Source organism: Ascaphus truei, chromosome 3 (genome assembly GCF_040206685.1).
Source record: "Ascaphus truei isolate aAscTru1 chromosome 3, aAscTru1.hap1, whole genome shotgun sequence".
Taxonomy (NCBI): domain Eukaryota; kingdom Metazoa; phylum Chordata; class Amphibia; order Anura; family Ascaphidae; genus Ascaphus; species Ascaphus truei.
Window position 1 is genome coordinate 119,209,148 of NC_134485.1, and position 25,819 is coordinate 119,234,966.

A 25,819-nucleotide genomic window follows, 5' to 3' on the forward strand; every position below is an offset into this window, starting at 1 on the left:
CTACATACTGTAGAGATGTCTCAGTTGGATTTTCGAGCACTGTTTGGATGGCACTGCAGTAGCTAGCACTCAATTGGTTTACTATCCTCATGTGTCGCTGTGTCTCATTGTTCATTTTTTTTTTAGTTTTTTTTAATCTTGATTCAACACCTTTCACTCTTTATTAACAATGTATGGGTTCACAATCACACAGAGCATTCCTCTACACTTACTTGAGGTCATGTGTCGTGATGTCATTAATGACATGTGACACCAAGATGGCAGCCACCTCTAATTAACAATAACACAGTACTAGTGTGAGTATAAAAGGGAGCATTTTCTCCCACCACTTTAGATGCTTGATAACGGGCAGTTTTTGGCATGAAATGTTGAGGATCATGCACCAGGTTGTCAGCATTTCTTTATTTGTAGTACGTCTTGTACTGTTATTTCACTGCAAGCTGATATATATATATTATCACCTTGAGTAATAGTTCATTTTTCATATTTTTTTTCAAGATTTGTTCCTTTTTATATTACTTATAGGGAACTCTGTGATGTTGCATCTTATTTCTTATATTTAATGTATCTAACTGACAAATTAGAAAGGTGTGTGTACTGTACAGTATGTATTACTTTTCACTAGGGAACCATGTTTCTGAATTATGCCAGTTTTTAATTGCACTGAATTACAGATCACATTATGCGTCATTCAGTTAACCCTTTAGGCACTTTCACATATTTCATTAATTAGTTCACAGGACAATAAGACATAATATGCATTTAGTATAGGTACCTGCTGAAATGGCATTTACCTTGACGGGGTTTGCAGTCTTTAATAATTTTGCAATCAAAAGTTCACTCCTTTTGTTATTAGAGTTGGAATCAAAATTTAGAATTTAAAAAAAGAAAATTGCAAGCCAATTTGGGAGGAGCCCAGGATTTTGTATTTGTTATATCTCTGTCTATCTCTCGCCCTTGTCTATCCACTACTGGAAAACTCCTCCACAACTATACACATAAACAAAATCCTAAAGCAGGGAGGTGTGTGTGTGTGTGTGTGTGTGTGTGTGTGTGTGTGTGTGTGTGTGCACACTTCCACAAGGAGGAAGATGAAATGCTCTGCAGGGGAGATGGGTAGAAAAATGCTCAGAGGAGAGAAGGGGTACATTGTCCTGTGAAATCACACACACCCCTCCCCCCCCCCCCCCCACATTAAATGGCCACATTTAAGTTATTTTTAAAGCAGTGGGTGGAGCAACCTGGCTGCCAGAGAAAACATATTTTGTCCTTAGGCAAAGAGGGCTGTCTTGTAATCTCTGCCACTCCTAATATGGCTGGAAATCCATGCCCAGCACTCAGTGATGATGTAATTAGGAGGTGCTGGTGCTTAATTACAGATAGAGAAGGTCAGCAAAGGTGAAAAGTGCTATGCTGGGGAGAAGTGGCAATGCTCTTCATGAAAGGGAGTTGGAACAGTGTTGTGTGGAGGGAGGGAGGACGGACATGCAATGCTCTGCAGGTGGAAATAGAAGCAGTGCTTTGTTGGGAAGAAATGAGGACCAGTGCTCTGCAGGGGGAGGATGACAGAGTAATGGTCTGCATTTGTTGACTAGGAGGATAAATGCTTTGTAAATGAGGTTGTGCAATGCTCTGCAGTAAGGGAGAAGGACAAATGCTCTGCAGAGATGGAGATGGAGCAATGCTCTCCAAGGATGGAGAAGGTGCAATGCTCTGTATGATTGTAAAATGCTGTTCTCTCCTCAGGGCTGGTCCCATGACACAGGAGGGAGGGATCATGGAGGAGGTGAGGACCTAGCCGAACATGACGTCTCAGGTAACTGAAGGGAGTATTCCAGGGCAGTATCAGAGCAGGTAGAGCTCCCTGCATAAGGGATATCAGCTTCATTGGGTGCTAGCTCCTCGTGGGTGGGATTCCAAGGGAGTTTCTGGTTCAGTGGGTGGAGGTTAACTGCGTAGATTGTAATACAGACATTGGGAGGGTGGAGTTATCAGGGGAAATAGCCAAACGGATCAGACAGATGAGTCCAAGTGGGGTGGGGCTAGTGAAAGGGGGGAAGGGTTATTAACACAATTCAGAAGGGAGCAGGGTTAGTGGAAGAGGGAGTGAAGTTAGTGGGAAGAGTGGGGCTAGTAAAAAAGGTACTAATGGGGGAGCGGTTTAATGAAAGGAGCCAGAAGAGGGAAGCCGGGGAAGGAGGCACTAAAGGGATGTGTCCCTTCCTAACCCGTCCCTTTTTTTCGCTCCCTCCCTTAGGTCATAGGGCTCTTGGCTGTGGGTGCAGTCTGTGTCATTTACCTCATTCTGTGGGTCGTACGAAGGGGGAAAATAATGGGTGAGTCACATGACCCCCCCCCCCCCCCCACACGGAATTTGTCTCCTCTGAATTACCCCAACCTCTGTATTACCACCCTTCTTATTACACCCCATACTGTGTATACCCCCCTCCATACCCCAGGCTCTAGATTTCCACCTCTATTGCCAAGGCTTTGTATCTACCCCCTCTATGCTCTGTTTTTACCCCTCCTTGTATTGTATGTCTTTATTTATATAGCGCCAAACGTGTACTCAGCGCTTCACAAAGAATACAGTACAGGGAATTATAATAATATAATAAGTACAGCAAAAATCAGACAATAGGAAAGGAAATCCCTGCCCCAAAGAGCTTACAATCTAAGAGGTTTGAGGGGAAACTTACAGAGACAGCAGGTGAGGGAATAAGTGCTGTAGATGGGTGTGCTTGGCCACAATGGGTGGTATAAGTGACTGTGGGACAGTAGCCATGAGTGCAGGCTTTTGGGATGCTTGATTTGTGGGGCATGTTTTAAGGTTAGTCAGTGTTAAATGAAATGGCTAATACCATTTACAGGGGAAGAGATGGCAGGGAGGCATGGGTAAGATCAGGTGTGTATGTCTGGACTCAGGCTTAGGGGAGATCCCCAGCAGCAGGAAGGAGTAGATAGAGGGTGTGAATAGAGGATTTGTGTGGGTGTTTATTTAGGGGTAAAGAAGTTGTTGGGAGTGAGGTGTATAAATAATGGTGGAGTGGGGAAGATGGAGAGAACAGAAATGTTCACCAAGGAGTGAGGAAACAGTAAACAGAAAATGCAATAGGGAGGGCATAGTGAGGAACAGGAGGAGAGACTGACCAGTTATTGGAGGATAGGAAGAGTACAAATAATCACAGCTTTAAGAAAGTAAAGTTCTCACAGTTGTAAAGATGTTGTGTTGAGCTCAGATCCTCCTCAATCTTCACCTCCAATTTCAACTCCAAGATTAACTCTGCTACACACTTAAATGTTACACTTTGAAGTTACACAGCCGTATGGCTCACAGCCAAAGTATCCTGCCTTAAGTATGCTAAAACACAGCCACATTGACTAATAATTAAGGGAGGGGTCTGCCTAATCAACAGCCACACCAAATTGTTAATTACATTTTAGGAACTTGCAAATTGATAGTAGAATCCAGTTCACACATACTAATATTAATACATTTTAAAATCCTTATTACCATATGCTGTGTATTTACCACTTATTGCCCCAATCTCTGTACTGTATATACCCCTACTTTTTTACGGAATTGGCGGCAACCCAGTCTGTGCCAGCATTTAGCCGCAGGTGGACTCCCTTCGCCGCTGGACCCTCCTTCGCCGGCCACTTCTACTATAAGGTCAATTTTAGGGCAGGGGGTTAGTTTTAGGGTTTTTATCGGTTAGAGTATGGGGTTAAGGTTTTTGGAGTAGGGGGTAGCGTTAGTATTAGGTGGTTTTAGGGTAATGTTTAAGATTAGTGACTTACCGACTAAATGGCTGAGTGTCCTGGCAGCGGTCATTTGGTGGTGGCGAAACGACTGCGACCAAATGTGTTGGACTAGGCTGTGCATTTACCACGGTATAGACCTAAACTTTGTATATAAACCCTTTATTGCCACTCCAAAACAAAATATCTATCTATCTTAGTTAAGTTATGGTGGGTAAAACAAGTGACAAAAACCCTCCACAGCAAAGCATATAGCAAATGGAAATATTACAGTATGCTCATTGCATGTCTTAGACAGGTCTTGGGACATGCAACTGAGCATACAGTAATATTTCCTCCTATCTATCTATTCTATCTCTCTATCTATCTATCTATCTATCTATCTATCTATCTATCTATCTATCTATCTATCTATCTATCTATCTATCTATCTATCTATCTATCCCCCTTTTATTACCCCAGGCACTCTATTTGCCTTTTTTTGTGGCCCTAGCTGGGGGAATTTACCTTCTGGGATAATTTTCTTGCCCCCAGACCCGCCCTTACCAGACACTAAGCGGATGCGAGCCCAGAACATTCAGCACAAGGTAAGATAGCTGTGTGTGCTATATGGATAGATAACTGTGTGCATTTGTTATACTAGTTATGTGTAGTATAGAAGTCGACACTCTCTTTCAGTAAAAACAGATATTCTTTATTCCCTAATAACAAAAAAGCCTACTCAGTTGTCTACACACATAGCCAGAGCTAGAAGAGAAAGATCAGCACAAAGTTTCGGGGGTGATTCCCCGCCCCCCCTTTCCACGTCCTTTAAAAACAAAATGCCGGCTTAACATCACAGCACTATATACAATCCACAGGGATGTCATCGGTGATGTCCGTAATGACGTTTACTAAATAATTTGCATATAATATACAAACAATATATTAAAGTAACATTTGGGGGATGGAAAGTAATCGCAAAGGCATATGAGCAATGCAACAGACAGTCCTGATTATGTACAGACCTTTTGTTATCCATTAAGGGGACTGTGAGGGCATAATTGACAAGAGGAACAATAGGTAGTTCAGGAGAGATGAAGCAATATGTGGCTGCACTGTAAATGAGGGATATCGGAGAGGGGTTAGGTAAGATCCACTGAAGCAAGAGAACCATTTATCTGAACCAGACTGGTATTTCCACATGTTTTTAGTACCAGGACCTGCAACAGTGATACAGTATATCCCTACATATTGAAATGTCTTATGATAGGTGTATCCTTGTTTTTTAAACCTATGTCGTTTTTACGCTTATATAGCCTCTGTTTCAATGGATTTGGTTTGGTCTGTCCCACATATGCTTTCCAAACAGGGCATTTTAGCATATAAATTACGTGATGAGTATCCTGTGTAGCAAAATCTCTTATGGGGATCCTCTGACCATTAAGTGGATGTGACACAGTGTCCCCTTTAATAACACTGTTACATTGTCCAAAACGTCCACGGTGGAAGGTACGCACTGGGTACCTCATGTATGTCTTCTTTCACAAGTCTAACCTGATAGTTGGTGGTCTTTTATATGGAAATAGAGATGTATCTTTAAATAGTCCTCCAAATTCAGTCATTTTGCAAGATTTTTTTTTTTTTTTTTTAATTTAGCATATTATGTCTCTTACTATTTTTGAGTGTGCATTAAAGGTGCTAACAAATGCAATCCTCCCAGTGTTTTTATTATCTTTTCTTCTTGATTGAGTTAGCGACGCATTTGTAGTCATAAGTTTATCTTTAGCTAGTAGTAGTAGTAGTAGTAGTAGTAGTAGTAGTAGATTCCTCTCATACCCTGTAGCTAAGAATCTGTTAATTCTCCGTAGTCTCATTAGCTGGCTGTAGGAAATGTTAGAGATCATGTGTCTGGGATTGAAACGTGTAGTCATCAGCAAATTATTGTGATTGGTAAAGATCAGTTTCTATCTTCTTACCATTTTTAATTACAAATCGTCTAAGAATTATATTTCATTTGTAATATGCTCTCCTATACATTTAATGGATGCAGTGGATTGCAGGTTTCATTCATATTAGAAGTTCATCCTCTCCTAGGGTGACCAGATTTTGAAATGAAAAACCGGGACACAAAAAAAAATGATTAATACAAAAACTGGATATTACTAACAAATGAATATTATAATGATATTTATCTAATAGTGTCACCATTGATGCTGTATTATTCATTCTACCTCTTCCCATTCTCTCTCTACCTTCTCCCCCAGAAGGGCCGCCAACAGAAATCATCAGAAATCATGCCCCCCCCCCCTAAAAATATCTACTCGCTACCTAGCCCCGCCCTTAAAAAAAATGGAATAAATTCCCAGAAAGAACTAATAACAGGATTCGTTTTTTACATAACAGTCTATTTATTGTATTACACTTATACTGTACTACAATTAGTCCTTGTTACATAGTTACGTGTGTGTGTGTGTGTGTGTGTGTGTCAGATGACCTCACTAATCGGGGAAAAAAAGGCAGATGTGAATGACTTTCTGTACCCATTAACCAGTGCCTTGATGCCTCCTCTTCACAATTTCTAAGGCTAAGGACCCGCGTGGCCGCTGGCCACCAGCTCCTTTCCTCCAGTCTGGAGGTCCCCGCTGGCTCCTTCCGACGTGGCTGACTGCGTGCTGTCCCGTGTTTGTTGAGGGGGTTACGGCCTCACTGTCTCTCCCCGAGACGGGGGGGAGGGGAGGGCTGTGACATCCGCACCCCCCGAGGGACCGCACAGCTGGAGAGAGACATTATCCCCTGTCATGGCCGCGCTCCCTACCCGTCTTGGCCACACACCCCCCGCGCTGAAAAAAGTCAGCTGCAGACCGCAGATCGCGGTGCAGTGACTTGCACGTGCCGCCGGGAAGCAGGGCGGCCAGCCGGCGCGTGCAGCGGGGTTTCGGCCTAAAGCAGCAATCCCGCCTGGGATCTTGCCTGATCCGCAGTCCCTCAAGGTACTATACTGGAGGGGAGGGGTTCCTTACCTGTCTTCCGATGTCTCCCGTGTAAAACTTGAGAGTCAGATCTGGAAGAAAGCAATATAGGTTATTTCGGTGTAGGTATACGGCAGTTAAGATAAGACAGGGAGAGAGAGTGGGTGACAGAGAGAGAGACACACAGTGAGAGTGACAGAGACGGTGACAGACAGGGTGACAGAGAGAGAGAGTGTGACAGTGAGAGATAGAGTGGCCGACAGAGAGTGTGTGGGCGCGACAGAGAGTGTGTGGGCGCGACAGAGAGTGTGTGGGCGCGACAGAGAGTGTGGGCGCGACAGAGAGTGGTGTGGCGCGACAGAGAGTGTGTGGGCGCGACAGAGAGTGTGTGGGGCGCACAGAGTGTTGTGGGCGCGACAGAGAGTGTGTGGGCGCGACAGAGAGTGTGTGGGCGCGACAGAGAGTGTGTGGGCGCGACAGAGAGTGTGTGGGCGCGACAGAGAGTGTGTGAGCGCGACAGAGAGTGTGTGGGCGCGACAGAGAGTGTGTGGGCGCGACAGAGAGTGTGTGGGCGCGACAGAGAGTGTGTGGGCGCGACAGAGAGTGTGTGGGCGCGACAGAGAGTGTGTGGCGCGACAGAGAGTGTGTGGGCGCGACAGAGAGTGTGTGGGCGCGACAGAGAGTGTGTGGGCGCGACAGAGAGTGTGTGGGCGCGACAGAGAGAGAGAGAGGGCGCGACAGAGAGAGAGAGAGGGCGCGACAGAGAGAGAGAGGGCGCGACAGAGAGAGAGAGAGAGAGGGCGCGACAGAGAGAGAGAGAGGCGCGACAGAGAGAGAGAGAGAGGGCGCGACAGAGAGAGAGAGAGGGCGCGACAGAGAGAGAGAGAGAGGGCGCGACAGAGAGAGAGAGAGAGGGCGCGACAGAGAGAGAGAGAGAGGGCGCGACAGAGAGAGAGAGAGAGGGCGCGACAGAGAGAGAGAGAGAGGGCGCGACAGAGAGAGAGAGAGAGGGCGCGACAGAGAGAGAGAGAGAGGGCGCGACAGAGACAGAGAGAGAGAGGGCGCGACAGAGACAGAGAGAGAGAGGGCGCGACAGAGACAGAGAGAGAGAGGGCGCGACAGAGACAGAGAGAGAGAGAGAGAGAGAGTGCGTGACAGAGAGAGAGAGAGAGGGCGCGACAAAGAGAGAGAGAGGGCGCGACAAAGAGAGAGAGAGAGGGCGCGACAGAGAGAGAGAGAGTGGGTGACAGAGAGAGAGAGAGAGAGAGAAAGTGGGTGACAGAGAGAGTGCGTGACAGAGAGAGAGAGAGAGAGAGAGTGGGTGAGAGAGAGAGAGAGTGGGTGAGAGAGAGAGAGAGAGAGAGAGAGAGAGAGAGAGAGTGGGGTGACAGAGAGAGAGAGAGAGAGAGTGTGAGTGTGGGTGACAGAGAGAGAGAGAGAGAGAAGTGGGTGACAGAGAGAGTGCGTGACAGAGAGAGAGAGTGGGTGAGAGAGAGAGTGCGTGACAGAGAGAGTGCGTGACGAGAGAGAGAGAGAGAGAGAGTGGTGAGAGAGAGAGAGAGTGGGTGAGAGAGAGAGAGAGAGAGAGAGAGAGAGAGAGAGAGTGGGTGACAGAGAGAGAGAGAGAGAGAGTGTGAGTGTGGGTGACAGAGAGAGAGAGAGAGAGAGTGGTGACAGAGAGAGAGAGAGAGTGGTGACAGAGAGAGAGAGAGAGAGTGGGTGAGAGAGAGAGAGAGAGAGAGAGAGAGAGAGAGAGAGTGGGTGACAGACAGAGAGAGAGAGAGAGTGGGTGACAGACAGAGAGAGAGAGAGAGAGAGAGAGAGAGAGAGAGTGGGTGGGTGACAGAGAGAGAGAGAGAGAGTGGGTGACAGAGAGAGAGAGAGAGTGGGTGACAGAGAGAGAGAGAGAGAGAGAGAGGGTGACAGAGAGAGAGAGAGAGTGGGTGACAGAGAGAGAGTGACAGAGAGAGATAGAGTGGGTGACACACAGAGAGGGAGAGTGGGTGACACAGAGAGAGAGAGTGAGAGAGAGTGAGAGAGAGAGGGTGACACAGAGAGAGAGAGGGTGACACAGAGAGAGAGAGAGTGGGTGACAGAGAGAGAGAGTGGGTGACAGAGAGAGAGAGAGAGAGAGAGAGAGAGAGGGTGACAGAGAGAGAGAGAGTGGGTGACAGAGAGAGAGTGACAGAGAGAGATAGAGTGGGTGACACACAGAGAGAGAGAGTGGGTGACACAGAGAGAGAGAGTGAGAGAGAGTGAGAGAGAGAGGGTGACACAGAGAGAGAGAGGGTGACACAGAGAGAGAGAGAGTGGGTGACAGAGAGAGAGAGTGGGTGACAGAGAGAGAGAGAGAGAGAGAGAGAGAGAGAGAGAGAGTGGGTGACAGAGAGAGAGTGGATGTGGGGTGGTTGACTGACTGACACTTGGGTGGGTGGGTGGCTGACTGACGGGTGGGTGGGTGACTGGGTTGGTGTCTGTAGTCTCACACACTGTTTCACACACACACACACACACACACACACACACACACACACACACACACACACACACACACACACACACACACACAACACTGGAGGGGGGCAGTCACACGCACACACAGACACCCGGAGGGGGGCAGTCACACACAGACACACACACACACACACACAGTCACATCACACACACAGTCACATCACACACACAGAGACACACACACACACACAGAAAATTATATAAAAAAATTATTGACATTAATTATAATTAAATAAAAAATGAAAGTATTACTTAAAATGAAGACATTCCTCATTGTCATTCCTGACCTGCCCTTGAGGCTTGTTTATATAATATAAAAATTTGCAAAATAAATAGCAGGGGAAATCAGAAATAGGGTTGTGTATTATTATAAATATATATGTTGCTACTTATACTTACACTCCTCTTACAGTACTTATTGTACAGACTGTGTCACGTGTGCAGCAGCTGTGCCTGTGAGCAGCTCCAGAGTGTCTGACACATCATCTCCTGTGCTCCTCGTGGCAGTCACTGTCACAGGTCAGTGACATCACTGTCATCCCATCCTATGAATAACTGCGTCCCCCTCACCCCCCACCCGACATCCGTCCAATCCCCTGTGGTCCTGCTGAGCTGCTCCCATCCTCCTCATCAAATGGTCACCAATCTCCTGCACCGTTATTCCCTGGTGGTGTGGTGTGGACCGTGTGGTGTGCTCTGCTATTACTCCGCCTCCGCCCCCCGGCATCCTCACCCAATCCCCTGCGGCCCAGCACTCTACTATGAAGGAGTATGCCGGGGGCGGGGCATTGTAGACTGCCGGTTGGCCCGCAGGGGATTGGTTGAAAGATGTCAGGGGCGGAACTTTTGACAAAGTCCCACCCACGGCATCCTTCAACCAATCCCCTGCGGCCCGGCCAGCATTTTACCAAAGCCCCGCCCCCGCATACTCCTTCAACCAATCCTATGCGGCCCAGCAACAGACATAGCATTTTCTATGTCTAAAGCCCAACCCCCCGGCAGCATTCTATTCTACAACTGAAAAAACTCCACCAGCTGAGTCCCGCATCCTCCTCGCGCAGCTCCACCGCTGCAGACTTGCGCACCGCCGCCCGCTCCACATGTAAATACCGGGACAAGGGCAACACCTGGGACATTTCCGGGACGGACCGGCAACCGGGACAGTAATGAAAAAACGGGACTGTCCCGGCAAAACCGGGACAACCTGTTCACCCTATCCTCTCCATATTAAAAACACACCCTGTTAACTTTGGGTGTGGTGATAGGTTGCACGCCTGCTCTGTGAACTCCTTGCTGACTCTGCCTTTCCCCTTAACCTAGGGATTCCCTAAGCTGCAGGAATACATGTTTTATCCCTGTGCCACATTCTCTTTTCTGGGCTGTGCTGAAGCAGGGTATCCTAGGGGTGAGTCGCGCTGTTTTCAAGGGGAGGTATTGCCGGGACAATGTGCCTGTATGTGTCCGAGAATCGGGCATGATTCCCGGGTACATTTATGGGGCATGACAACTCCGGACCCCAACCACCAACCGGTTCCTCCGCAAATCCCCCTTCAAATTCATACCCTAGCAATCCCTGCTTGATTGCATGCCCAGAAAGGGAAAAACACAAACAAATATTTTATTACAGACGGTACATTGGAATGGTACAATGTTACTGGACCCAAGAGCTAACTCTCTTGAACCCTTATACACGGAACAGGGGTAACCAAAACGGGCTTGACCTTTTATTAAAGAGCCTGGTTACCCCCTCCTGTCACAGCGATCGCTGCGGACAGACCCCTCTGTAGCTCAGTCTTAGCTTCTTGCTCTTTAACAAACTGTTCATGGAGGAGATCATAGTCATACTTGGCACTTCGCAATGCATCTTCAACCTGGCTCAAGGAATCGTCAACCTTTTGCTCATCTTTTTCCTTTGTTGTCTCCTTTTGAATCCACGCCTTCATCACTAGAGATTCGGCCATTCCCAGGACGATTCCGCCAGTCCCTATAGGCTGCAGAACATCTCGTCTCCCTTCTGAATTACAATTTCTTGATTTCACAGGCTGATCATTAACCGTTTCTGTTACTTCCGCTGTCAGTTGCAAACTTCTTTTGTTTTTACTCTTTTTTTTTTTTTGTTTTGGTAGGCTCTGATGCATGAGCATTTCCTTGCTCGTTGGAGACAATCTTCCTCATCAAGGCATGACCATTAGCAGGTCCTAACACTACCTGATTAAAATTCTCATTTACCTCCTATGTTTGGAGGGAGAATAATCACATTGGATCTGTCCAAACCCAGTAACATGAAAAAGAACTGCTAACTTGGAAAGTGGGGAGGGGCGAGCTTAAACCCTGGGGGGAGGGGCCACTAACCTCCAAACAGCTGAGACCAGCTGGAAAAAAGTTTATAAACAAACAGAGTCCCACCAAGCTCAAGAAACCCCAAAACATACTGTGATGGTAAGGGGTAACCAGGCTCTCAAAGGTTAAGCCCATTTTTGGTTACCCCTGATCCAAGTATAAGGGTTCAAGAGAGTTAGCTCTTGTGCTCAGTAACAATGTATGCTTCAACTGTACTTTGCGTAAATAAAGTATTTTTTGTGTTTTTACCTTTCCAGGCATGCCAGCGAGCAGGGATTGCTAGGGGATGAGTTTCAAGGGGGCTTTTGTGGAGGAATTGTTGTCGGAATGTGCCTAGGTAGTCCAGGACCGGAGTTGTCGGTTCCCCATAAAATTACCTAGGAATCATGCCTGATTCCCTGATACATGTAGGCACATTGTCCCGGCAATATCTCCCCTTAAACGCAAGCGTGATTCACCACTCGGGTTCCCTGCTTCACCATTGCTCAGAAAGGTGAATGGGGCACAGGGGTGAATAAGTGTCCCTGAAGCAGAGGGTATCCCTAGGTTAAGGGGGTACCCCAGCTAGTGTCCAGGTGACCCAGAACCTGTATTGGGTTTGTGATGTGCCCCAACTGTAGATAAGGTTGTGGAGGGACTCTGAGTCCAGACTAAGTCTCAAAAGATAGTGTACAGGGAATAAGGCTGATAGGAATATAGAACATCTTTCTTATTCTATTCCCCATACCCAGAGACTTAGGAGTGTATTAACCATGCTTTATTAATATACTGTAATGTGCTGGGACTTTTGGAACCGATGCCCAAACAGACTGCCAGGGCTAACCCATAGGTGCCACCAAGTCTGCTAGACATCGGAGTTCAAAGTAGCTAGAGATGCCAACGGTGTGAAAGCCATTTGGGTAGCAGGGAAGGGCTCAAGTACCCAGGTCTTGGGAAAAATAGCAGTTGTCCGGGCTGCCATTTGCTCTGCCAGACCTAGTGGAGCCTGACCCAGTGGGTGGCATTGAGATAGACAGGGACGGAGGTGGCAACCTTGCGCATGTCACTTGGCAATTTCATATTTCCCGCAAACCCGGCTTTTCATACTGGCTTGGCTCTGATTGGCTGCTGAGAAAGTTCCCACACAATGATTGGCTGCTGAGTTCCATGAATGAAATTCAGAATACTATAAAGAATGTCTGAGCCAATGACATTGAGATTCCAAGTAGTAAAGGCACGGGCAGGCTTTTTAAATGTTGCTGTTGCGCGAATAGCAGAGCAATCGGCTTCGTTTTCAAGCCAGAAAAGCCTGCCTGCCAGATTCTAAGTCCCAACTTTTGTGACCAAGTTCACAAATTGAACGTAGGGGTCATGTTTGGGATTTGATGCCGATTTCGGTTCCAGAGGATCGGTGGTAGCTCATGGTAAAGAAAAGTCCAAGTTCTCAGAATAGAAGGGAGCGGTGGCGTGTGGAACTTCACAACAATTTGGGAACCAGGAGATTCCGGGCCAAGTCCCGGTCAGGATAAAATTCTTATTTAGAGTTCCCTGCATCTAGGAAAGTCTAGTTTTTTTTTACCCCCGACCCCCAGTAAGTGTGTCTTTTGTCTGTATTTGGTGTTCCATTGTGTGTAAGCGATATTGTGCAAATAAACGTTCATTTATTTCATTACCTTGTTTTGCTCATTGAATGATCCCGGTTAAAAAGGTGTAAATTGCCTTGTCTCCCGTTACACGCCTCCCGTGACATGTCTTGATGTGGCTTGCAGGCTTATAACGCTTTGGCCAAAGGATTGAACTGAATTACCCTTTTTCCAGAGAGTACAGCTCAACCCCGTTATAGCGCAGTCCTCGGGGGCCACCCGATCCGACCGCGCTAGAACCGGGGCCGTGCTAATTTAAAAAAAAAAATGGCCGCCGCCCGATCGGGAGGGAGGAAGGAGGGAAGAGGTGGCCGGAAGCCCTACACGTCCCCCAGCTGCGGCCCTCCGAGTCCAGCTGCAGCCTGCTCCTTACCTCCTCCCCCCACCACCGGCATCCACCCCCCTCCACCGGCATCCACTTCCTCCCCCCCCCCCCCCCCGAGTCCCCCACACCTACCAGTCCTCCGCGCCCGCCCTCCACGGCATAATCAGTTTTGGGCTTAGCCCACAAGGCCTCTGAGTTCCATCCTGCTCCTCACTCACCCCCCCTACCGGCATCCACACCAATCACCCCCCCCTACCGACACCCCCCCCTCCCCTACCGACACCCTCCTCCCTATGCCCCCCCCCTCCTCCTCCCGATGCCAGCTCCGCTCCGATCTCAGCAGCCGACACTAAAGGTAGGGAGGGGGACTGGGAGGGGGGTGTGAGTGTGGTGTGAGTGTGGTGTGAGTGTGGTGTGGTGTGAGTGCAGAGTGCTGTGAGTGCAGAGTGCTGTGTGCTGTGAGAGAGTGCTGTGTGCTGTGTGCTGTGTGCTGTGAGAGAGTGTTGTGTGCTGTGTGCTGTGAGAGAGTGTTGTGTGCTGTGTGCTGTGAGAGAGTGTTGTGTGCTGTGTGCTGTGAGCGAGTGTTGTGTGCTGTGAGTGTGCTGTTAGCAGTGTGCAGTGAGAGTGTGTGCAGTGAGAGTGTGTGCAGTGAGAGTGTGTGCAGTGAGAGTGTGTGCAGTGAGAGTGTGTGCAGTGAGAGTGTGTGCAGTGAGAGTGTGTGCAGTGAGAGTGTGTGCAGTGCAAAAAAAAATGTAAATGTTTTTTTTTTTTTTTTAATTTGGGGTCCATGCTCAAACCGCGTTATAGCGGATCGCGCTATAACGGGGTTGAGCTGTATATAGGTATTTCACTGTATTTTTGTCATATTGGATGTAGCATTGGTCATTTATGTATTTTGTTGGGAAAGACAATTAAAAATTATTGACAGAGCTTTATATGGGATTTAATAATATGAGCAGTAAATAATATTTCAAAACAATACACTAAGTGTAGACTTTAAGGGGAAGATCTTGAGCATTGTTTATGGTCATTCCCCACAATAGGAACATTTTCGGATAAGGTTATAAAAAATATTTAAATGTTCGCAAATATAAAAACAAACAAAAATGCTATTACATTACTATTTGGTAATATGGACTAATGGGGGAAAATTATTTTGTGCTAGAAAGATACGAGTATACGTGAATTGATCATTGTTGGCAGTGAGGAAAAGCCATACTGTGTCAATGGATCCAAAAGGACCCATCAACACACTTCGTGGTATTCAAATAGACACAAGCAAAAAAGCTATTAGAGCAGGTTTTCCATGGAGCGACATAGAGGTGAGCTTGATATACTGTAGGAGTGTCATGAGTTTAATGGGTGTAGAATTTGATAGTTATATAGGTTATTTTCTATTACCATTCTTTACACAGGCAATGATATGGTCCATTTTCAATTTGGGCCCTCCTCTTCCTCTTGTCTGAACTGAAACAGAAGAGGGCATCCAAAACCAAATCTAAAATAAAAATGGAAAACTATTAAAACAAAAAAAATGTAGTATAATTCTGTTTAAATTTATTTTGTGAGTTACTAATCATAAAATTCCTTTACCTTTTTTATGATTGATTTTCTTTTGCTATTAATATGTTTTTATTAGGTTTTATTTTTCATTTCCCCTTGACTTTATAAGGTCTCATTATACCTGAAGTAATTATTTTTCAGCACAATTTCCAATAACATAATTAAAAATGCACACATGGGATCATTAATATATTACTTTTTAAGGGCCTTTTTAGTCACCCTTGTACCCACTTCATGTGGTATTGATGTATAAAGTAATTGTACATCAGTTGTGCATAAAATGTACTGGGACGTATTGTACTAATTCTTGTACATCAGGAAATGATTGACTGACTACCCATTTGATGAAAGACCTTGAACAACTGTTTCAAAAAGTGACTAGTCTTAAAGCTGCAGTTGAGTCTTTTTTTTTTTTAATTAATTTTTTTACTTCAATAGTTTCATGTGGGCAATCTCTAATTACCTAAATAACTGTATAGCTGCCGGTCAATTCGTTCTCCATTTGGCAAGATCTTTAGATATGGCATATGTTTTTCTTCTGCTTCTGTCACTGTGGAAGCTCATGAATATTCATGAGCACTTCTGCACTGACATGTGCTAGAGGGAGGGCAGGGCTGACAAAGGGGTGTGCCTGGGCTTGTGACAGGACATGAAGGGACAGTGCCTTAGTAAATGGTTGTTAAAATAGAATACAATAAAATTGGTCTTTCAAAGTTGTTTTTTTTAAAACAGAAAATGCTAAAAGTATTTTTTCTTACTACAGAACTGGTTTATTAAAAAAAAAAACACATGCGGGATATTGACTGAACTACAGCTTTAAAATGCATTGTTCTATCCTGCCAGAGGTCAAAGAATATGTTTGCAACCTATTTGTAAAAATAATCAATCCTCTGTTGTTTGCCTTAGCCATAGAACCATTAGCATGCCAGATAAAGATGAACCCCAATAGTGCGGGTATTCCTGTTGGTCAGGAAGAATTCAAAATAGCTCTTTTTGCGGATGATATACTATTGACGCTCTCAAAACCTCTTACATCCTTCCCTAACCTTTTTCATGATCTATCAGAATTCGTCTCCCTTTCAGGATTAGAATTAGTCATTCCAAATCCATGGCCCTAAACTTAAATCTCCCTAAAGAATTAGTAAAATTACTCCAACTAAATTTCGACTTTAAATGGAACTCGAACCATATTAAATATCTAGGGGTCCAATTAACAAAAGATTACTCGACTTTATACAACGCAAATTTTAAACCCTTTTTCGACCAGATAGCTAAGGATTTAACCACTTGGAATTCATACATAATATCCTGGTTTGGGAGAATAACTACCATTAAAATGAATATTCTACCTAGACTCCTCTTCCAAACTCTCCCGGTTAAAATTTGTCAGAAAGACCTAAATAATATACAGAAGAAAATTTTGAAGTTTGTCTGGCAAAATAGGCGACCCAGAGTTCGTAAAGATATTCTCTATAAATCTAAATCAGAAGGAGGCTTAACTCTCCCGAACTTACAAAACTACTATAGATCCGCACAGCTAGGGCAACTCATTAGCTGGCATTCAAACCCAACCGAGAGGAGGTGGGTTGAGATAGAGGACCTAGTTTGTTCCCCATGTAAAATAAAAAATCTTCTCTGGCTCAACAAAAAGTCAAGACCACCTGAGATCTACAAGAACCCGGTGATATCCTTTGCCTGCAATCTCTGGGACTCCCTCAAAACCAAGTTCCAACTAACCGATTCCCCTTCCCTTATGCAACCACTATTCTTGGACCCCTCCCTTCCTTTTTACACAGGAAACCCGCACTCCCATACCTGGTTTCAAAAAGGACTAGAGTCAATGATATCCTCACCCAAGGGAAAGTCCCCCCATTCGCTTCGCTACAAACAAACCATGATATACCCTCCTCCGAATTCTTCAGATTTCTCCAGGTTAGGCACTATATCCAATCAATTTATATGCCAAGTCAACCCCATGCTTTAACTTTGTATGAGGACGGGTGTCTACACCAACCCCACACAAAGGGCATCATCTCCAGAATATATCACAGTTTATCCTCTATCAAGAACAACCAAACCCCCGATAAATACATGGTTTCCTGGGAAAAGGATCTTAACGTCTGTATAGATCTCGATACCTGGACAGACATCTGGGAAGATGCTTCCAAAAATTCATCATGCGTTGTAATTAAGGAGAATATTTACAAGTTAATATTCAGATTGTATATGACTCCTGCCAGGCTGCACTCTTTTCTCCCAGGCGTTTCCCCTCTGTGCTGGCGCTGTTGTGGTGAAGTGGGGAATATACTGCACATATTCTGGTCATGCCCCAAAATCCAACAAACATGGACGGAAATGTTCACCTTACAGTAATACACAAGATACTAAAAATCTCTGTCCCACACGACCCAGTATATATATATATTACTAGGAAAACCAATGGCAAATATCTCCAAAAAAAAGCTAGAGTAATATCCCAAATTTTAAATGCTACACGGTGTACAATTGCCAAAAACTTTAAACAACCGGCCCCCCCATCCTTAAATCAAATAAACAACAACATTTGGCATATAGTTTATATGGAAAAACTCTCAGCCTATCTGAATGGCTCTACCTCGCAATTCTCTGATATTTGGGCTCCTTGGTTCCGTCATGCAGGTATATCCCCATATATAGACTAGAATACTTTGAACAGAGTGATACTTAAATACATGTGATATTTAAATTGTTGAATACAGTACGATATTGGTACAAATGCTACCCCTCCCCCCCCGATCTCCCTTTTCTCCACTGTTTCATTACCAGTTTATTTGTATTACTGTATCCCCCTTTTTTGTGTGTAGTATGTTATGTTTACCTCATTTTGTATGTTTGAAAATTCTCAATAAAAATTTAAGTAATAAAAAAAATAAAAAAATAATAATCCTTGCTAGAAATTTGGGAAACGATACAAAATAAATTTAGCCTTCACTTGATTTTGTTAACTGAAACATTGCAGAATGAATGTCAACAAGTCACTATTGAAATAAGAGGTTTAGAAATATGTCAAACGTATGATGCCTATTACAAATATTGGTAAAGCTCAACCCCATTATAACGCTGTGCTTGGGATCCAAAGAATCACATCGCGCTATAAGCGGATTGCGTTAGAAATAATGTACAATTGTATGCATTGTACAATAAAGTATTTAAGATTACAAAACGATTATTGGTAAGTATTCATAAATACGAAAATTGGGAGCCACACTTGCATCGCGTTATAAGCAGATTCGCGTTGTAATGGATCGCGTTATAACAGGGTTGAGCTGTATGCATTTGGAGGACTATTTAATGATAAACCTATATTTTCATTTAAAGTGCTGCTATTATTATTATTATTATTATTATTATTATTATTATTATTGTTTAACTATCAAGGATAGACTCGTCAAAAAGCAGACATACTTAAGGTATCTAGTGTGGGTACCTACAGTACTGGTGGGTCTACATTGTGGACACTGTAATAATGTTGTTAAAGGGGACAATAGTGATCAATAGTGCCCTCCCTGTCCACTTAAATGGTACCACAAGATCTGTACATATGATATGCCTTTGCTAATACTTTATTTCCATCTGTTACTTTATTGTGTGTACATTACTGTATATGTAAATAATTGACTCCAGTGGGACTTTGATAGACTGAAAACTTAGCCAGGTAAATGGTAGATGAGGTTTAATGAAGAAAAATGTAAGATTATGCATTTCGGCAAAAAGCATAAACAGGCAATTTACAAATTAAATGGGGATAAATTAGGAGAATCCTTGATGGAGAAGGATTTAGGAGTGCTTGTAGATATCAGGCTTAGCAATAGTGCCCAATGTCATGCAGTAGCTGCAAAGGCAAATAAGATCTTAGCTTGCATTAAACGGGGGATGGATGGGAAGTGAGCATAATTATGTCACTGTATAAAGCATTAGTAATACCACACCTTGAATATGGAGTACAGTTTTGGGCACCACTCCATAAAAAAGACATTATGGAACTAGAAAAAGTGCAGAGAAAAATCACCAAATTAATAAAGGGGATGGCAATTCTGACTTATTGGGAGAGGCTAGCTTATTTAGATTTTTTTACATTAGAAGAGAGGCATCTAAGAGGGGATATAATAACTATATACAAATATATTCAGGGTCAATACAAGGAGGCTTCAAAAGAACTATTCATCCCAAGGGCAGTACAAATGACACGATCATTTCTTAAGGTTGAAGGAAAGGAGATTTCATCAGCAACAAAGAAATGTATTTACAGTAAGGGCAGTTAATGTGGAATTTATTACACACTAGCTGAGAGACCCGGCGTTGCCCGGGATGTAATTTTGGGGGGGCGGACGACAGGGTTGGGCTTCCCCCGGGTGACTGGGTGACTGACTGAATGGGTGGGTGACTGGGTGACTGACTGAATGGGTGGGTGACTGAATGGGTGGGTGACTGACTGAATGGGTGGGTGACTGGGCGACTGACTGAATGGGTGGGTGACTGAGTGGGTGGGTGACTGAGTGGGTGGGTGACTGAGTGGGTGGGTGACTGAGTGGGTGGGTGACTGAGTGGGTGGGTGACTGAGTGGGTGGGTGACTGAGTGGGTGGGTGACTGAGTGGGTGGGTGACTGAGTGGGTGGGTGACTGAGTGGGTGGGTGACTGAGTGGGTGGGTGACTGAGTGGGTGGGTGACTGCGTGAGTGGGTGGGTGACTGAGTGGGTGGGTGACTGAGTGAGTGGGTGGGTGACTGAGTGAGTAGGTGGGTGACTGAGTGAGTGGGTGACTGGGTGAAAGTGAGTGACTGGGTGAAAGTGACTGGGTGGGTGTGTGTGTGGGTGACTGGGTGGGTTGGTGTGTGGGTGACTGGGTGGGTGGGTGTGTGGGTGACTGGGTGGGTGGGTGTGTGGGTGACTGAGTGAGTGGGTGGGTAACTGAGTGAGTGGGTGGGTGACTGAGTGAGTGGGTGGGTGGGTGGGTGACTGAGTGGGTGGGTGACTGAGTGGGTGGGTGACTGAGTGGGTGGGTGAGTGAGTGGGTGACTGGGTGAAAGTGGGTGACTGGGTGAAAGTGACTGGGTGACTGGGTGGGTGTGTGGGTGGGTGTGTGGGTGACTGGGTGGGTGTGTGGTTGACAGTGCGTGGGTGGGAGACGGTGGGTGACTTACCTTGACCCCGTGGCATCTGGCTGAGGCAGGAGGTGAGTTCGGGAAGCTGGCGGGGGGCGGGGGGGCAAGAGTGGCAGGAGGCCCGCGCCGCGCTTACCCTCCGTCTGGGAGCCGGTGCACGTGAGGAGGAGGCCCGCGCCGCGCTTCCCCTCTGTCCGGGAGCCGGCGCACGTGAGGGGGAGTGCAGGAGGCCCGGACCGCGCCACGCTTCCCCTCCGTTCCTCGTTGTGAGTGAGGGGGGGAGGAGCCTGGAGTTTGCTGCTGAGCAGGAGGGCCGCGCTTCCCCTCTTCGGGAGCCGGCGCACGTGAGGGGGAGTGCAGGAGGCCCGGGCCGCGCCACGCTTTTCCTCGTTGTGAGCGAGGGGGGAGGAGCCTGGAGTTTGCTGCTGAGCAGGAGGGCCGCGCTTCCCCTCTCCGGGAGCCGGCGCACGTGAGGGGGAGTGCAGGAGGCCCGCGCCGCGCTTTTCCTCGTTGTGAGGGAGGGGGGAGGAGCCTGGAGTTTGCTGCTGAGCAGGAGGGCCGCGCTTCCCCTTTCCAGGAGCGGCGCACGGTGAGGGTGATGGTGCGGCTGGGGATGTTGCGGTGAGGTGGGGAGGGGGGAGAGAGTGAGGGGCACCGGGAGAGGAGAGGGGGGGGGGGGGTGTGGAAGGTGAGCTGCGGTCCAACTGACAGGGGAGAGTGAGGCCAAGCAGCAGAGAGTGTGTGTGTGTGTGTGTGTGTGTGTGTGTGTGTGTGTGTGTGTGTCGTCACTCCGCCTCAGGCCAATGAGAGGTGTGGGGGCGGGCGGCCCAAGGGACCAATGAGATTTCCCCTAGGGACACAGGAAGATGCAGACAGGCATACAGTGCTTTCACAAATATATAATAAGATGGAGACTGATGACAGATACAATAGATTTCTTGGAGAAAAAAAAAAAAGTTTGTCATCTTTTTAGAAAGGAAAGGTATACAAGGATATACCAAATAAGTAAACATGGGAAGGATGTTGATCCAGGGAGCAATCTAAGAGCCAGTCAGCAAGGAATTTATTTTTCCCCTTACGAGACATGATTGGATTTTTTGTTTGTCTACCTCTGGATCAATAAACAGTACTGTAAATACAAATGTAGGATAAGTATCTGTCATCTAAATTTAGCAAAGTTTGAACTTGGAGGACATATGTCTTTTTTTAACCTCATCTACTATGTAACTATGTAAACGTCAATACTGACATCACCAATGTCATCACTGTCATGGGTACTATATTCGCTGCCTTTTCTTACCTGCATTTTATACAGTGATGTGATTTCAGCAGTTTATGTAGAGCACCTAACAGGGGTGGTGTACTCACGAAACGTTGTTACAAATCTTTTCGTCTAACATTCCAGTTTTGGTTGTGTGTGTAGCCAAATTAATCCGGCTATATTTTAATATTATGGAATAAGGAATATCTGTTTTTATTGAAGAATAATAGAGTGTGGACTGCTGCATAATGTATATGTGTGTGTATGTTACTAGTTGAAGACAGCGGCTGCCATGGCCCCATCCACCTCTTTGCTGAATAAGGGAAAGGGTAATTCTTTTATATGGATAGATAACTGTGTGTGTTACACTGACAGATTACTGTATCTGTGTTTGTCACATACCATTGTGACCACCGGCACCCAAAACATCAGTCAACGTAAAAATAAATCAAAGATTCCACTAGCCACAATAATGCCTGGGTCCTCAAACCTCCAGGTGCTGGATATACAAAAATGCCCAAAGGAGAAAAAAAAAGTATGCTTCTTCCACCTGAGCCTGCTGATAAGGACACACTAGAAGAGCACCACTCAGACCTCCACCTTCAGCTGCAGTTGCACCTACTCTCCTCACAGAATATTTCACCTTGTACTATGAACTTACATGAAAGTACACAGTGGTTTTTGGGGGCGATGGGACCTGCTCCCATTCCAGAGGCCAGAGAGCTCCCAGAACACACACCAAAAAGCAAAAACCATAAAGTTCAAAACGCCTAAAAAATAAAGATTAAATCACACTCAGACATAGAGCACAAAGGAGAGTGTGACTGCCAACACTACTTTTGGGTGAGCAGGACAGTGGCCCTCATATCCACCAACAAACACTCTTCCTGTGTCCTTCGTACCATTCCCACCCCCATGTTCAGCAGGCATATCTCCAAACATCTTTTCCAGTCATCGCTGGGCAATCCCTCCAATTTAAGAGTCCTTCCACTACGGCTCTGCATAGCTCGATGTTCCGTGTCGCCTATTTATCTCGAAAAACTAATAGCGACCGTGGGCCGCACACAATGGCCTGCTCCCGGGCATGAGATGGTAGCTAAGGGAAGAACGGCAGCCGGGACCTCTGTTCATGTGTTCACTACTTCACTATGCTATGATGCTCCCAGAAGGAGCTAGCACAGCAGGCAACAAGTACAAGCAGCCCATTACCATGCCGTACAATAAATCCCAGAGAAGGGCTAGAACCCCTCCCCCTCATATTGTAGGCTGTACAATCCTGAGTGTGAAGCAGTTTACTGTAAGGTCATAAATTTCACGGGACAGAATAAAATGAATATGATACTATACAAATAAATAGAACTTGGGTTCACACTGTAAGCTGCGCCAAAAAAATGTAACTAGGCTGCCCATTATTACTTTATAACATGCATCACCGGTTAAGGGGAGCATGAGCCAATATAATAAACTAAATAGAAAAATAGGACCAAGAAGGGACAATAAAACATACACTGGGGAAAACTGCACTCCTAGTGTATGGGCAAAGTGGGTTTGGCTGAAATTGAGGGTCGAGCCCTGATGGCCCATTCCGCTACAGTGATATACTCTACTTATAGCTGTGTATGTTATACTGGCCCAAATCCATGGAGGTCCGTTATTGACTTAATGAGGCGTTAACCTAAAGTGTGTGTGTGTGTGTGTGTTATACTGATATAATTGTATAGCTGCATGCTTGTGTTACACTGGTTGATAGCTGTTTGTCACACTGTCTCCATTCATTCTCAGCTGAAGAAGAGACAGAAGGTGGTGAGCTTGAAACGGAGGTAAGAAAATTGCATGATTCAGAGGGGGAGTAGATATGAGGCACAGGAGAAGGGCCAGTAGGATGAATAGGAGGAGGGAATAGGCGGCACATGTAGAAGGTAGTAATGGAGGGGGATAGGAGGTGCAGGCATGGTTTGAGGTATTGTAGGGGGAATAGAAGGAGGGAGATATAGGAGGCAGAACAGAGGGATATTGGAGACACGAGGGTGGTGAATAGGAGACGGGTGGAGGGGGAATAGAAACTGTAGGAGGACTGATTACTTTTTTCCCCCCCCCCACCCTCTCAGGATCCGGAGGGGCTTGTGCGATGCTCCCCACATACGGCACACAGCGGCCCCTTCTGCCCTGCTTCTCCACACCCCCTCTGCAGAACATGACACCCCCACACTTCCCCCTGAGGTGCTGTACATGCTGCAGAGCGTTAGGTGAGACCCACTGAGCGTCAGAGCCAGGGAACAGTAGAGCATCACGTAACAGTATCTGTCTCTCCCCACTACCTTCCCTTTTCTCTCCACCATTTCTCTCTCCCCTTTTCCAAATCCACACTTTATGAACCCCCATTCCCCCCTCCATTTCTCCCTCACTCTCCCTCCCCTCGGTCTTTCACTTCTCTCTCCCTCCCTTCCTTTAGAGTGCTGGGTCACTTTGAGAGACCTCTCTTCCTTGCGCTCTGCCAGCACGTGGTGTATGAACATTATGAACCTGGAAGTCTCGTTTTCTGCCCGGGGCAGCCTGACTCCAGTATTTACATTGTCCTGGAGGGGAGGCTGGAGCTGTCACTGACCGACCCCGTGAGACACTATTGTGCTGTCTCTTTTATTGTCTCCCACTTTTTTCCTTTAGCTCTGACTGTCTCTTTTGTCTGTCTCTGGCTGTCTCTGTGTTCTGTTTTTATTTAGACCTGTCTTTTTGTAACTAATTGTTTTACTGCCTGTTTGTGTTTCTTTCATGTCTTTATATTTGTGTCTGTTTTTCTCTCTTGCTACCTCTGGCTGTCTCTTCTCTCTCCTTGGCTGGCTTCCTCTTCTCCTCACTATATCTGTCTTTCTCCTAGGATGGCACAGATTGGTGTATTAAAACTGTCTCTCTCTGGCTGACTTTCATGATGGTACAGAATTGTACTGTGTATGAAGACTCTCCTTCCCTCTCACTGACTCTATCTGGCTGTGTCTTAGGTCTCGGCCATGGTCAGCGCTTACTTGCTGAGCCGCGCTTGCACTTACCTGTGAGCCCCTACAGCCACAATGAGAGCGGCTTTAGTAGGGGCTCGCCTACGCTTCCGCAAGCACGCGGAAGCGTAGGTCTTAGGTAATTTTTAAATTCAAGCGCTTGCCGGAGCGCAGGGCCGGTCACGTGAGCGGTTCGCCCAATGAGGGTGAACCAGCTCCGTGACGTCACTGGCCCGCCCCCGACACGCCCCCTGACGGCGCGCTGACTAAGGCCAGGGAAAGCACCCGCTTTCCCTGAGCCTCAGCACGCCAGCAGGTAACATGGCCGAGGCCTTAGGCTGCGTCCATAGTGGTTCTGACGGGGCGAGCAATATCACTTGCACCAAATTCAAACCAATAGAGGCAATGCGCATGTGCATAGTGAGCACGTGCCAGAACAAACATATGTAGAATAATGAAAGCGCGCATACACCGCGTCCAGGCGCGTGATTTTATAACAGATTTTCAAAATTGTTCTCCCTGCGCGATGGCTGTGTCACAGCTGAGTCACGTAGGCGGGTCAGCCAATGAAGTGGAATCGCTGACGGCCACGCCTCCCTGTCGCCTCCCGATGCCTCCTGCCTTCAGTGCTGGTTTCGGATGTGCGCATCGCCCTAGTGACGTCACGAGGGAGCGCGCACTGCTGGAACCAGTATAATCAAGGCCAAACTTTATTGTCTTTGCCTTGCGACGGCCGGGTCACGTGAGTAGATCACCCAATTAGGGCGAACCAGCTCTGTGACGTCACGGCCACGCCTCCCTGTCGCCTCTGCCTGCAGGACAAAAATCTCCTGCTACAGGTGAGCGTGACGCCGCCCGAACTCACGCACGCATGCATACACCATGTACGCGGCCTTAGGCTGGCACAATAGTATATGAAAGCTGTCTCCTTTCCCTCGCTCTCCCAGGTTGTCTCTCAGGATGGCACAGAGTTGTATATGAATGCTATCTCACTCTCTGCCTCTCTTTCTGGACAGTCTCTCTATCTCTCACTGGCTGTCTCTTTCTCTTCCTGGCTTTCTCACAGGATGGCACAGAATGGTGTATGAAGACTGTCTTTCTCTGTTTCTGTCTCTTTCTCTCTCCCTCTCTCCCTTCCTGACTCTCCCTTTCTGTCTCTCAGGATGGTATAGAGTGGCATATGAAGTCTGTCTGTCCCGGTGATAATGTGCACAGTCTCCTCAGCATCCTGGACGTGCTGACGGTGAGAGGGACACTGGGTAAACACTCGATATTGGGTAAATGCCTGCTCTAGGCAGAGGAGAAGGTCACAAAGAGAGTAAATATTGCTTAGAGGGTTAAAAACTCTGG

At 46.4% G+C, this 25,819-nt stretch overlaps 1 protein-coding gene across 7 annotated transcripts in view; it reads left to right on the forward strand.

Annotated features, from left to right (window-relative positions):
- Positions 1-211: 211 nt before the first annotated feature.
- LOC142489152 (patatin-like phospholipase domain-containing protein 6) overlaps positions 212-25,819 on the forward strand; it is a 62,085-nt gene continuing 36,477 nt past the window's right edge. For 4 of the 7 annotated variants that reach the window (XR_012799808.1, XM_075589415.1, XM_075589418.1 and 1 more), the window contains exons 1-8: positions 212-296; positions 1,747-1,816; positions 2,258-2,336; positions 4,297-4,349; positions 23,262-23,299; positions 23,588-23,725; positions 23,932-24,091; positions 25,632-25,712. Coding sequence is in view for 6 of the 7 variants with exons in the window: in XM_075589415.1 (XP_075445530.1) it covers positions 1,805-1,816; positions 2,258-2,336; positions 4,297-4,349; positions 23,262-23,299; positions 23,588-23,725; positions 23,932-24,091; positions 25,632-25,712 (561 nt within the window). In the remaining variant the exon portion in view is untranslated. Of the gene's footprint in view, positions 297-1,746; positions 1,817-2,257; positions 2,337-4,296; positions 4,350-23,261; positions 23,300-23,587; positions 23,726-23,931; positions 24,092-25,631; positions 25,713-25,819 lie in introns of those variants that run through there. The other 3 variants (XM_075589419.1, XM_075589417.1, XM_075589420.1) reach the window with 3 other exon arrangements.